Below are 15,537 nucleotides of genomic sequence, written 5' to 3' on the forward strand. Positions count from 1 at the left end.
ACAAGTTTCCAAGGAGCCCTGCCGTTTCCCAGAGCAGGAGTTGAAAATTACTGAATTAGGCCATAGGGATTTTAATATGCCGCATTGTTACACAGTTCATGTTCACAAGCTGTAAACCTGGGAACAGACACTGTAAGCATTTTCCAACAACACAGTTCCATGATTAAAGCAAAGGTCTCCTTTGGATTGCAACACATCCTGGGTTGTGAAACTGGAACAATTTGTTAGAGTGACAAAATGAAAACAGCTTACCTAATCCTTTTAAAATGATCCTATCAAAAAGAGAATAAGGCATACATATAAAATATAAAATAAAAGGGAGAGCGCCTCCAAACATTAAAAAAAGGATGTGAAGCAAGATTTACATTATATATGTATGCAAATAAGACCGGCACCGTGAGAGAGAGTCAAGAAAATAACTGCTTATTACTTAGTGCTGTGCATTTAAGTGCACCAAATGTTCTCTTTCAATGAGTCCTATGAGAGAAATGCAAATCGCGGCTTGATCCCTGATTGTTGTCTTTTGTGCTGAAAACAATCCACCAACGAATTAAAATAAAATTGAGCTTCTGTATAATACATTTAAGTCTGTCTATTCATTCAGGCCAGATTATCACAGAAATTATTCTGGCACACCGTTTACATAGATAATGAGAATGGATGGAAAATACAAGCTCAACCTACTGATGGAGAACAAAATACTAATTTAAACTTCGGCAGCATGCGTCGCAACTAACACAGGTGCAGAAAGGGTTGGACCTTGGGGCCAAAACCCATGGATCCATGGATTTTGAGGGAACAAATGACTATTCAGAGAACAACAAGGAGGGAGACATGGGGCGTAAGCTGTGTGCCAATACCTGATATATCACAAGTATGTTGGGGTTCACCAGGGCTGATGCATCTTATAATGAAAGGTCAACAGCCAGCCATCTACACGCCCATAGATTTTCGTTTTATTATTTTCACAGCACATTAATCTTTTCTGCAACCTTCCCTAGTAAAATGCACTTCAGCACTAGTCTCTATTTTAGTCTCACAAGCAATGATGGTGTCACACTTTAAGTGAAACTGAAATACAAAACTGAATGAATGAATTGATTGATTGGTTTTGGCCACAGATCAAGGAATGTAGAACCTAATTTTAATAATGGCAAGTTGGAAGGCGAGAAAATGCAATGTTTATTGCTTACTTTTCAGCTGAATAGACATTTGTCCAGGTATGGGCAAATTTCGGCCCTCCAGGTGTTTTGGAATTCGACTCCCACAATTCCCAACAGCTTGGAATGGTCGTTTTTTTCTGGACAACAACTGCCAGAATCCCCTGCCCAACATGGACAGCTCTCATAACCGAGCCACATTCAAGTTAATGAAGTGCAACATCCCTTCTTGTTCTGACAAGGCATGAGTTTGACACCCATTACTAGAAGAGGACAAGAAAATCTACTCCTAGATCCATACTACTTTAAACAATGTTTTTTCAAGTGGTCTACCAGGAGGCCAGTATTTCTATTTTATTATATTTATTATCTATTTGTTTGCTGGGAACTTGTCTGTGTTTCACAAAAGTGCAAAGGAGCAAGACTAGTGAACATGCTTCTCTGAAAAATGACTGTTCATAAGCACCTGAGAGGGTCCCTCCCTTCTGTGAATGTGAGGCTAGCCATGCTGACCAGAGGATATAGGCCAGGCATGGGCAAACTTGGGCCCTCCAGGTGTTTTGGAATTCAACTCCCACAGTTCCTAACAGCCAATAGGCTGTTAGGAATTGTGGGAGTTGAAGTCCAAAACACCTGGAGGGCCCAAGTTTGCCCATACTTGATATAGACCATTATAGTCTAAAAAGTTTGCTTTTCCAGGCTGATAGGTGGATAGTTGAATTCCAATTGAGCTAAAACTTCAGAATGGACAGACATTTTCTCCATTTAAAGTGTGAGGTAAATGAGAGGATGACCAGTTTTGTACTTGCAGTGAACTTTCCAAATGCAGCAATAAAGCAAAGACTTACACTGATTCTTCATCTTCCTGAGCTGATCCTTAAAATGGACAAGTTTCTCATCTCTTTGCAAATCAAGGTCAGTGTTTGTGCTTTCCAAGGTTTTAAACTTCTCTTCAACTTCCAGTTTTATATCTGGAAGTATTTCTGGCTTCTTTTGCTTGATCTGCAAAACCAACACACAAGCAAAACAAAACAATAAAATTCATTGTAACTTTATCATGCACCATTTTCCCCAGCCCACTGTGATGGAAAGAAAAGATAAAGTAGTGGTACATTTATGGAAGTCTTCTTCTTGTATCTGGCTATTAAATCTGGTTGTTTATATGTGCGGCAGTTCTTGTTAAACATTGATTACGGCACTGTGTCAGTGACTTGCTCCCACCCAGAACAGAGAATTCTCTAAGGATGACATTAACAAAGTTGTCTACTATGAATAGTATCAAGATAGCAAGTATACACACATTTAATGGCTACTGCAGAAGAAATGGAGAGCAGAAGAAACGGGAAGAAATCACCAGAGATAAAGCATAGTCCTTAATCATTTACAAACTAAATACACCAAGGAACCCTGAACAACACTTGCAGTAAATAGGTCCTTCTTAATGTTCTTCAACTGAGTGATAGGTTTTGCTAACATTAACTCTGGGTAGGTGGAACACAAGAAGGCTCCCCAAGGCCATTTTTGAAAGTTAACTGGCTGTTGTTTCCCAAAACACAATCTTAGAGAAACTGGAAGAAACGTTCTGGCCCTCACAGCATTCTTTGTGCACTACATCTGGCTGGACTCCAGACACGGATTGTTCCAGGTGTTAACACATGCATGAACACACACCTTCAAGTAATCTCCTGATACCAACAAATCATTTCTAGAATAATGAGAGCATGATAAATGTCCACAAAGCTTCTCCAATAATAATTGGTGCTCCCAACCAATTATTTAGTTGGCTATAATTATGGTTGCACTACAAGGTCACATTAAAGAAGTGCAAAAATGCATTTGCATTGCCACATGCCAAAGTTGCCCATTCCACCTGGACGATTAGCCAAGGGGAAAGGACCACTCCAAAATGAGGCATTCTAGAAGGATTTCCATCAAAGAGGCTCCTGCTTACCATGATGGAGTGCACAAGGAGCTCGGTCTCAGGAGGGAGGCATAAAGATAGGGAGCATGCCAAGCCTCTTTCACAAGTTCAGTCACATGTGGGTACAGAAATATGGCAGAGATGAAAATCTAGGGAAGAGAAGCTATCTCATCCTTGTGGATAAATGTTTAATTGGACCTCTCTTGAGTTATGCATAGACATTGGCTCTGGGAGAGTCATGATGATGCTTTCCCATTTGGGGTGCAAATCTGGGGTACTCTGATGTAGAGACTGTTTCAGGCTTTTTTCAACCATTTTCCGTAGAAATCCCTCCCAGGCCAAAACTCATTCTGGTACTACCCTGTTTCCCCTAAAATAAGACATCCCCAGAAAATAAGACCTAGTAGAGGTTTTGCTGAATTGCTAAATATAAGGTCTCCCCCGAAAGTAAGCCCTAGCAAAGTTTTTGTTTGGAAGCATGCCCACCAAACAGAACACCAGAGCTTGCAGGATCGGTAAATGTACATACCATAAAGTGTTGTACATGGAAATATTGGTAGTAACAAGAAATTCTTGATAGGATTCACAGCTTGTCTGGTTATGCTGGTTTATGATAACTACTGTACAGTATATAATAAATGTTCTTTTTTTTGTTCAACAATAAATGTGAATTCTTCTTCATGGAAAATTAAGACATCCCCTGAAAATAGGACCTAGAGCATCTTTGGGTGCAAAAATTAATATAAGGCACTGTCTTATTTTCGGGGGACAAATACACAGTAGTATTTGTCCCCTGTTTACTAATGATCTAAATTCAGGACTTTAATAATAATAATAATAATAATAATAATAATAATAATAATAATAATAATGCTTTATTTATAGCCCACCCTATCTCCCCAAAGGGACTCAGGGCAGCTTACAACAAAATAAAACATAGTGGCAAATATTCAATGCTGAAGAAACATATAACATATCAAACTCAAGCTCAATAAAAGCAACCTAAATAAACAAGACATAATATAATCCACACAATTACAACATATTAAATCCTTAAAAGCTCTTAAAATTCGACTTAAAATTATTGGAGTGAAGATGGTAAACAGATTAACAAAGGTAGATGTTCAACTGCTAGGCAAGGATAGATATAAGGTGTCATTAGTCCTTGTCCTCCTCCTCTCCATAGGCTAAAGTGCATAGATGTGTTTTTAAAAGCTTTTTAAAGGAGGGGAGAGAGGGGGCCATTTTTAGTTCTTTAGGGAGGGGGTTCCATAGGTGGGGAGCGATCATGGAGAAGGTCCCTTCTCTCGATCCCGCCAGCCACGCTTGAGATAGGGGTGGGACCGGGAAGAGGGCCTTATCCGTAGACCGCAGCACTCAAGCTAGTTTGTATACGGAGATTCCATTTTTCAAATAGTCTGGGCCCAAACCATTTATTGTATACTGTATTCGTATTGCATACTGTTTTTGTTCTCCTACTGCATGTCTCTCAAAGGGAGCCCAATTAGGCATCTTCTGCCTAATTCCTAAAATACTCAGAAAGGGGATTTGCAAACATTGGAACCCTCACTTTTGACACAAATGGACTCAATTCTCAGATCATATGCAATGAACACTCAAAGCTATGAACACAGCCTATCCGCAATTTCCCAAATAACACCACCTTAACCAGAATACCTGGATTACATGCTATAAAGAATGTAATGCAAAGGTACAAGAAAAGAGATTCTATGTAAACCATAGGAAAAAACCCTCTTGTTTGACAGTGAAACAGACTCCTTCAGAGGGCTATGAGCTTTCTCTTTTTGTTAGTCGTGACATCTGAATATGGTGATTAGTTCATGGCAAGCATTGCCCCAAGGCTCAACTGGCACTCAACAGCTCTTTTGAACAGTCTTGTTCCCTGATATTTTTGTTTTGTTTTGTTTTCAGCTGCAATTCTGCAGGGTCTTCTAAATATGTTGCTTTTCTTGTTTCTCGGCAGCATTGATTTGGCTACCATTGCTACCTAAGTTCTCTATTAGAGGGTGAAAGAGAAAAGTAAAACCACCAAGATAAGCAGAATTTGGAGGTTAGTTTGTAAAACTAACTTGAACCCATTACTCATGCTAGTTTTTGGACAGTAATTTATTGCTGTTACTTTCTATTTGCTGTCTAGTCTTTATTTTCTAGAACCTACATTAAGAAAATGATATGAAATTAGAATCAGTTGTGTAAAATATAACTCACTAATGGGAGAAAGCTAGGATTTTAATTAAATGAAAAATAAATCAAATAAATTACACTGTGGGTATGAATCATGCCTTTCACATTTTGTTGGACTTCTGCGCTTAGTACTCTACAACACTGGCTATGCAGGCTAGGGCTGATGGGAGCTACATTCTAATAACATCTGGATTCTCATTCCTCGTAATATACCAATAAAGTAACCCATCTTACAGTTCTCACCTCCTATGTCACCTTTAAAATATAACTATTCCAACTTTATTATCAGATAATCCATTCCATTTAGGTACTGGTTACCCCAGTCATTCATAAAAGCTTTGTCTACCTTCATTAAGTTGTCATTAGCAATAAAGATGTATTTGTTGTGACCTCAAAAACAGGTCCTCTAAATACTAGATGTGGAAAGTGCCACACATGCAAGCGGAACTCAGCTACAAACTACCTGGCATATCCTTTTAAAAGGGCCAATTTAGATGTTACATATTAAGACATGCCTTCCTACACAGGTGAGAACCATTATGATGAGATCCATAAATTACAACTTCACACATTCTTGTACGGGTTTTGAAAATGACTCCCCCAACTACAAAAACCTGCTTAACATGTTGTGTAGGCCATATATCATCATTTATGGAAGCTCTTGACTTAACTTCCTCCCATGTAGAATTATGATGAAAGCTAACAGTGTTAAGATCCACCAACACAGAAGGGAATGTAAGAAGCCAAAGCTTAAATATGAAGGGGGGATTCATGAATGGTTGCATCATGTGAAGATGATATTGTTGTTGTTGCTATTGTTATTCCGTGCTTTCCCCCCAGATTGGGATCCAAACTAGCTAACAACTTAAAAAGTAATACAATTAAAAACATCCAAAAAGCAAATGTTAAAATAGAAATCTGTTTGGAAGGAAAATTCAGGAGAGAATGAAATAATTTGGCATCTTCGTCAACCATAGACAACTAAAGAAAGAATCTGTCAACAGCTTTTAAACAGAAGGAGTGTCAAAAAATGAAAGTACACAGTTGTTCATGTTATCTACTAATGAGAGAAAAAGTGTTTTAAAGAAGGTGGGAGTAAAACCAAAGTATATGTTCAGGAAAATAGTGCAGGACAACCTTTCTAAGCAGAGAACTAAAATAACTGAAATCCTCCCATACTGTCCAAAAGAGAGATTCTGGTCTAGCTTTCTTCCTCTTACTCTTATTTGATTATTTGTTTTCAATGCGGCACATTTAAACACAAGACCTCAGTTCCATCTGCAGACAGCAATACTGATTTAGAGTCCTTATCCAAAATGCCTAAGACATGAAGTATTCCGAATTCTGGATTTTTTCAAATATTGGAATACAAATAACATAATGAGACATCTTGGAGATGGGACTCAGCTCTCAACACTAAACTCACTAGTGTTCCACATACAACTTATACACATAGCCTGCAGTTAATTGTATACATTGGATGTTTTTTAAAAAATCTCCCTGAAGTGTCAATTTTCTGTGATTTTGGATAGATAAGCCATAAATACAATTTTGCAATTCCATTGTGTAATTCTAGATACTATGGAGTCCCAATGTGCCATATCCTACTTGTTCCTTGACATCAGGTTGGCTAAACCTCTTGAACTCAAGCCATGCTACCTGAACAAACAGAGAGGCAAACAACCACCATGTAAAAATCAAAATCAAAATGAGTACATTGCTTCAAGCCATATGAGAATAGAAGAACATGTTTATGGCACTTCTCTCTGGCAACAGAACTCAATCAACACCTCAATGGCATTGGCCAATCCACCGAAGAGTCACATATCATTTTGAAATGGGGGTGGAGGCAAAGAGAGTTTCCAGAACACTTAGCAAATTACACACTGGCGCAAGCAGGGAGTGATCAAAACACATATGAACAGTTGGGTCAATCCCCCAAACTTGTTTACCGCAACAGCAGCCATGACAATGTCAACCTCAAGAGAGAGATAGCAGCTGTTCTCTATTAGTGTTGGATAAGCATGCTTTCCGAAACCATATTGACCAAAATTATTGTTGCTAGTCATGGTTTACCCAGGACTTCTCGGGATACAAAGCACTCTCCAATACTTAGCTGCTTTGACCTGCATGACCCGTCATTGAAGTTTCATTTATACCTTCAAACAATATTTTTTTCTAATCCACCATTAGATTTAGAAACAAATAGCATCTGACTTTTCACTGTAGCTAGCATCTTATCAGAGAGAAATCAATAATGTTTTGAGATATTTTACTGCTAAAGATAAGCTAGCTATGGATGTATATGCTGAGTATCCCTTTGTCAGAAATCCTTGGGTTTAGAGATGTTTTGGAATACTTGTATTTACAAATATGCATATAATGAGGTATCGTGGAGATGGGATTCAAGACTAGATACAGCATTCACTGAGATTTCATATACACCTCATAAATATAGCCTGAAGCTCAAGTCTTCTCCAATATTTTTCTTGTCCTCTCCTTCCCAGCTACATGGTTTGAATCCAAATGGGCGGATCCTTCAGAGAAAGGGGATATCAGAATGCAATTTTATGTCTGTTGAGCCCTTATAGTGGTGCAATAAAGCAATGTGTGCATGCACACACATACGGTCACACACACACACACATTGTTTATTGCAGATTTTTCAGGTTCCCAACCATAATCTGGCACCCATCCATCCATCCATCTGCCCTATTGTACAAAACAGAAGACGACTGCCTATATTGCCTTCCAGTTCAGAGGCACAGGCCCCTAAATGTGAAGGAGTGGGGCTATTATTCAGAGAGCACATTCTTCCGGAAATGATAGAGCTGCCTGGTCCTTCTGGAATTCTCTGGGAAGAAAGGAGAATAATCCAGGATTTGGTGACTAGGTCCTCAAGACTTCAAACCAGAAAGAAGTATCCTGGTAGCTCCCATTTTCAGAATGAATTTGGTGTAGAGGCATTGCTATTTTTTTATTTTAGGAAAGTCAGAATATTATTTTAAAATATTGGATAAATACTCCAGCAATTAAATGTTGAATTTTTTTATCAGCTGCTCACAGCTCCCACAATGTGCATGTTGACAAAACAGAACCAAAATAAGTATGTGTCTCACAGGTTTCCAAGTTGATGTGAAAAATATGCAACTTCCTGAGGGAGAGTCAAGAAAGCAATTCTACCTCAGGGGCATATGTCTTACAGCTCTTTCATTTAATACTTAGTAAATTTGTATGCATGTATATGTGCCTTCAAATCACAAGAGGATTTATGGTGACCACATGAATTTCTTAGGGTTTTCTAAGGCAGAGGTGGGTTTTTTTCAATTTCTTCCTCTGGAATATATCTTACAGCATGTGGTACTGGTTGGCGGACTCCCATTCTGGTACTAACCAGGGCTGACCCTTCTAAGCTTCAAATATCAGGTGGAATCTGGTGCCTTTGTAGTATTTTGGCCCTTGCTCCGTCTCATGCCCTCAAACACTTCATAGATGAAAACTTGTTCACAAGAAACATCACAGTGGTCAGCTTTACACATACAACTTTAGAAAAATTAAGAGCCACTACTATTTTGGAAATGCATCATATCAATCCTATATGACACAAACACTGTAATTTCTGAACTGTACACAACATCATCTCGGACACAACAGCGCTGTCTCACTCATGGACAGCAAAATCAGAGAAGATGTGATGGATTTTGTAGGAGAAACATAAAGGATAATTGCCATTCCCATCCTTCCACCTTAAGAAGCATCTTCAAGCAATGCAATATCATCGTAGAGATGTTCATAGGGCCATTTCGGGGAAACCAGTAGTCCTACTGGTACTTGCCATACCTCCTTCCCCATATTTCTTTTGCACAATGCTACCTTTCAACAAAGCATCCAGTTTCCAGGATTCAGTTTCCAGGATTCCCATGTTAGTAAATGGCAGAGACCTGAGCACAGACACACTAAAACATGTGTGTTCACCTTACTGCCATTTAGTAAAATGGGTCGTGAGCATCTGCCTTTATTATCCACAGGACGTACTGGCAGTGAACCCCATGGATACAGCAGGCCCACAGTATTGGAGAGGCAAGCACAAAAGAAAATGGCACAAGAACACATTATCATGTATTATACCTCCAATTTGAATCAGAGAAAGAGGGGAGCATCCCAAAGCTATCAAAAAAATGGGAAATAGCAGCACACAGTCTTCATGCACATGTGAAACTGAGTGGGCTTGCAGACAAATTGCAGTTAGAATGACTATATAAACGTCAAGGATTCAGTGCTGTATTTGCTTCCTGAATACAAGGAGGTGGGAGTGAAAAGTAAGAAATTGCAGAGTTTAGAAAGGCTGAGTTGTCATCACACTACAAGGCTTATATTTGCGATGCTGCTTATGCACACCTGAATCACCACATTTTGAACGTCTTGCTAACTCATATTCTGGAAATAAGGGAACACTTCCACTACGTGAGAACAGATGGGCAAATTAAAGGATTTGCCCAGTTATGTCACAAAATCTTCCCCCAAAATTTGTACAGACAGAAACCAAACGCAAAACTGAGATCTAACTATTTTTATTTATTTATGCATAGTATTTGTAGCCTACTTTCTCTCTCTTAGATTTGAGGAATCCTTCTATCACAAGCTATCAGATTTGACAGCCCATAAAACCCCTTCTAGCAATACTTCCAGAGTAGGATGGGATGCAAGAGGTCGTTGTTGTTGTTGTTGTTGTTGTTGTTGTTGTTGTTACTACTACTACTACTCTCCTTTATCTATCCCAAAGGAGACTCAAAGTGGCTTAATATAAAAGCATTAGTACACAATTTAAAATATACAAATTTACAAACACTAAAACAGAATTAAATCTAAATATTAAAAATTCATAGTTAAAAACCACTCAACATTTTCAGATGCAGTAGGATTGCAACTTCCATGAGCGTTAGCCAGTACAATCAACAGTGGTTGAAGATGGAAACTGTGGTCTGGTAAATCAGTTTAGTGGTCAAAAGTCCACTCTGAGCATCTAAACATGCCCATAAGAGATGCCCATCCATCAAATGGTACAGAAAGCATGCTGCTTCAGAAGACACAAGAAATTATGCAGCATAATAATAGTTTCAAATGTGTATAATGGGATGAAAGCAAAACCCTGGTTACTTTGATAGGATTTAGGGGTAGGAGATGGGAAAGCTCAGCAATTCTTTGTTCCTTTGACAACATGATGGGGGAGGGGGGTAACTGTGTATGAGACAGAGATGTCTTAATGTATGTGGCTGACTCACTTTGTACAAACACATGTACAACAGCTTGTGGTTGCTTATCGTGCCTTGTGATAAAAACCGATGTACTGCACCTACCTCGGAATTGCCCTCTTGTGCTTTATAAAGCTGTGAGTCATGACCGGGATACTCAGAGCAATTTAAAGCTCCATGGCAGGGTGGAGATGCCTGACCAAAAAGACAATTAATTCTTTTTTAAATAAATTAATTAATCAGGATTTCTTGCTGGTGGGATTACATGCCCCTGCTTGTAGTAGGAGTGGGCATACTCCTTTAGGATTACGTGCCTTGCCGAGAAATCTACAGGAACAGCAATTTCGTTTTCAAATAAAAGTCAGCTCTCTTGAATTGTAAAGCAAAAAACAGAATTTATTCAGTTATTAAAACCAGAAATAGACTTTCAGCCACTTCCATGTTGGCATTCCATCTTCCCCAGAGAGTTACTATGGCTAAAAACTGGCTCCTGAAATCAATCCTGACTTAAGGTTTGGTAGTAGTCCCAGTGTAGTGAAAGATCATAGAATCATGGAGTTGGAAGAGACAACAAGGACTATCCAGTCCAACCTGATTCTGCCATGCAGGAGCACTCCTGACAGATGGCCATTCAGCCTCTGCTTAAAAACCTCCAGAGAAAGAGACTTCACCACACTCCCAGGCAACATATTCCGCCATCAAACAAGTTTGACCACCAGGAAGTTCTTCCTAATGTTTAGGTAGAACTTTCTTTCCTCCGGTTTGAATCCACTGCCCCATATCCTAGTCCCTAGACCAGTGGTTCCCAACCTTGGGCCTCCAGGTGTTTTGGACTTCAGCTCCCACAGTTCCTAACAGCTGGTAAGCTGGCTGGGATGTTCTGGGAGTCCAAAACAACCGGAGAACCAAAGGTTGGGAATCACTGCCCTAGAGCATCAGAAAACAAGTTGACCTCTTCTTTATATCGGGTCCAAAAAGTCATGCTGACATCTCCAAAGATCCCCAGACTTCGCACCTATCTCCCATTGCTTTTTCATAAGCAAATGTGATTTCCAGGCACAGCCTTTTCCCAATCTCAAGGACCTTATACATACAACATGAGTTGAAAAAACATGACCAAATTGACTCTACTCCAGGCTTGCACAACCTGTGGCCCTCTGATGTTTTGCACTTTCAGCTCCCAGAATTCCTGACCAATGTACAAGATGGCTAGGGCTTTTGGGAGTTGGAGTCCCAAAAATCTGGACTGACACAGGTTGTACAGGCCTGCTCTACACCCACAGAAGATGAAGGATGCATTAAAACAACAGCAACCACAAAACCTGGAGATGGTGGTGGGATTCACTGAGGCAGTGGTTCTCGACCTTCCTAATGCTGCATCACCTTAGTACAGTTCCTCATGTTGTGGTGACCCCCAAACATAAAATTATTTTCGTTGCTACTTCATAAATGTAATTTTGCTACTGTTATGAATTGTAAATATCTGATATGTAGGATATATTTTCAATCATTGCACCAAATCTGGTACAAATACCCGATACAGCCAAATTTTAATACGGGGGGGGGGGGTTATGTGGGGGGTGATTTTGTCATTTGTGAGTTGTAGTTGCTGGGATTTATAGTTCACCTACAATCAAAGAGCATTCTGAACTCCACCAACAATGGAACTGAACCAAACTTGCCACACAGAACTCCCATGACCAACAGAAAATATTGGAAGGGGTTGGAAGGTGCAGAGATCTTCAGCCTTCTCTGCCAAAAGGGTTCCCATGACCATCAGAAATACAGTATGTGTTTTCTGATGGTCTTTGGCAATCCCTCTGATATCCTCCTTGTGATCCCCCAAGGGTCCCAACCCCCCCCCCCATGGGTCCCGGACCTCCAGGTTCAGAAAAGCTGCATTAAGGTCTAGTGAATGATGTGTGGAACCCAGACAGCAGGCCCTTTAAGGAACGCGTGGAAAAGAACACACAAAGAGACACATACTTTATGAGAGTATTCCAGAAGAAAAGTTGCAATACAAACAATTAATTGGTTCAATGTCCTTAACCAAGCAAAATATCTTTAGCTGATTCATACTGCATTCAGTATTTGATTTATAGAAGAAACTGCTAGTAACTTTTATTGCGATAATTAATAATGCTGCCACTATTGTTATTATCATTACTCATCTCCTATTTTTATGCTGCGTTTGTCATAACAACCATCTTTCTGGTCAATAAAACTGACAGTACGCTGAAAGATTACAAAGGCAAAAAGAAAGCTATTCTTTTAAAAAATGAGGCATTAAACTGGATATAAACCAAAAAGAAACCCTCTAAGGGTTCCCGTCTTGATTCCATGATGTATCAGATCCCTATAACAACACTGTAAGTGATATATCAAGCAGATAGAACAGTTTCCTTTGCAATGAGCCACTTTCCTTGCCTCATCTTCGGGCTCCCCAAGGAGCTAAAAGTGCTTTCCTGGGCACACCACAATTAATTGGTTGAGTCTATGTGCCAACCACACCCTGGCTAAACATATCAAATAATAAATATTTGTTTGTTTGTTTGTTTGTTACATCTGCATCTCACCTTCCCTCCAGCAAGTTCAAGGAGGAGTATGCAGTTTAAAGCTCCTCATTTTATCTACAGATCGATCCATATAGCAACAACACAGGAAGAGTAAGTCAATAAGTGGAAAGGTAAGGATACACCTTCATCATCTAAATCAGTGATTCCCAAAGTTTTTTTGACCAGGGACCACTTTGACCAGGAACCACTTTCCAACATTAGTACCAAAAGGGTTATGAATCAGTTTTTGGTCAACTTTAGATTGGGGTGCTAATTCAGCAGCAGTCATCATATTTCTCCCCACAGAAAACCATATTTAATAATCTAGAGTTGATGTGGTCTATTCAATGCAATTTTCTGAATCAGCACCCCAACTAACCCAGGAACAGGCTTAAAAATGAAGACACCAAGGCGCCTCCACTTGCAGACGCCACATGGGATGGCTCTGCTCAGAGGGAGGGAGGAGGAGAAGCAACAGTCAGGAGGCTTGTTGTTGTGCCTTTCATGGGTAGTCAGCCTTTCCCCTCCTGATATCCCTGTTGCCTCGGCACTATAAGAGGGTTTCGTGAGATCAGTTGTTCTCGTTGCAACGGTGTAGTAACGGTGAGGCTGTGGACCATATTTTAGTTCTTGGGGACCACTGGTGGTCCACGGACCGCAGGTCGGGAACCACTAAATGGTATGACAAGAATTGCAATTTGGCAATACTTGAAAAACTAACTCATGGTGTAAAGCAGTTATTTTCAAACTCTGGTTTTCCCAAGTTTTGTGGACTTCAACTTCTAGCAGCCTGTGCCACTTTGGTCAACCATCAAGGGTTATGGGAGCTGAAGTCCAAAACACCAGAATTTAGGAACCACTAATAATAATAATAATAATAATAATAAAACTTTATTTATACCCCGCCACCATCTCCCCAACGGGGACTCGGGGCGGCTTACATGGGGCCATGCCCAGAACAGTACAATATAGCAAAATATAAAACAACATATCATAATACAATTAAACAATACAATAAAATCATGTACAATGCATAGAATCATAGAATCATAGAATAATAGAGTTGGAAGAGACCACATGGGCCATCTAGTCCAACCCCCTGCTAAGAAGCAGGAAATCGCATTCAAAGCACCCCCGACAGATGGCCATCCAGCCTCTGCTTAAAAGCCTCCAAGGAAGGAGCCTCCACCACGGCCCCGGGGAGAGAGTTCCACTGTCGAACAGCTCTCACAGTGAGGAAGTTCTTCCTGATGTTCAAGTGGAATCTCCTTTCCTGTAGTTTGAAGCCCTTGTTCCATTGTGTCCTAGTCTGCAGGGCAGCAGAAAACAAGCTTGCTCCCTCTTCCCTATGACTTCCCTTCACGTATTTGTACATGGCTATCATGTCTCTATATATGCAACACTATATATAAAACAGGGTGGGCCGCATGAAACACTTAGTTAAAACTTGGGGTGAGAAAAGAATAAGAATACCACTAGTGTAAACAAAGCTAAGAATCACACGAACAAAGACACATTTGAAATCAATGGGGTACCATTTATTTATTTACTCTATTAACAAAGAAACAGGCGGGAAATATATATACATCTTTAGGATGATGTACTCTAATGATTTCTTCTAGTGATGAACTAACATCTGAATTTTGGTTCTTAATGTCACCCATCTTTGGACTGTGACAGCCTTCAACCATTACTTTAGAGAGAGGTTGCATCTACACTGTAGAATTAATGCAGTTTGTCCTCACTTTAACTGCATTGGTTCAATGCTATGGAGTCATGGGAGTTGTGGTTTTACAAGGTCTTTCGCATTCTCTGCCAAATAGGGTTGGTACCTCTCCTAACCCACGGATTCCACAGCATAGGGCCATGGCAGTTCAAGTGGTGTCAAACTGAATTACGTCTGCAGTGTAGATGCAGCAAGAGATATAATTTCTTTGGCTGCACATTTTAATTAATCTCATAATAATTTTTAAAAAGATATTTGGGTCCCAAGTCATTCAGCGCTTTTCAGGATGGTTCACTTCCCTCTGAAGTGGGCACAGAAGCAAAGAAAGTGAAATGCAATTGTTACAGAGGTCATATAATGTGACTCAGATAACACAAACTAGCCAGTATTCTAGGAAACCTGAACCAGTTAAAGCTCTGGACCATTTTCAAGGAGAGCCCCTGCAATAATTGAGTTTTCCTTGCCAAAGAGATGTGGAGAGGTGCTTCTTGGATTTTCCACCTCAACTGCCAAAATAAACTTGGTTTGTCTTAACTATTATGTACCAATATTGATGGGGGCGGAAGGACATTTGTAACTGAACCTGGACCATGTACTGATGTGCTCTGGCAACTGAAAGGCACAGCTAGGAGCGTTTTTCGGCTGGGCTCACCACAGGTGTTTGGCAGCTCCAGATAGTGCAACATTGCAAAATCAAAGCCAATGTGGATCTGATTAG

At 39.9% G+C, this 15,537-nt stretch overlaps 1 protein-coding gene across 1 annotated transcript in view; it reads right to left on the reverse strand.

Moving 5' to 3' along the window:
* The window catches only part of nsmce2 (NSE2 (MMS21) homolog, SMC5-SMC6 complex SUMO ligase), a 223,567-nt gene that overhangs the window by 136,477 nt on the left and 71,553 nt on the right, over positions 1 to 15,537 (reverse strand). Inside the window, exon 4 of the mRNA XM_003219395.4 lies at positions 2,009 to 2,162. Coding sequence (XP_003219443.1) covers positions 2,009 to 2,162 — 154 coding nt within the window. The remainder of the gene's footprint in view (positions 1 to 2,008; positions 2,163 to 15,537) is intronic.

Source organism: Anolis carolinensis, chromosome 4 (assembly GCF_035594765.1).
Source record: "Anolis carolinensis isolate JA03-04 chromosome 4, rAnoCar3.1.pri, whole genome shotgun sequence".
Lineage (NCBI taxonomy): Eukaryota > Metazoa > Chordata > Lepidosauria > Squamata > Dactyloidae > Anolis > Anolis carolinensis.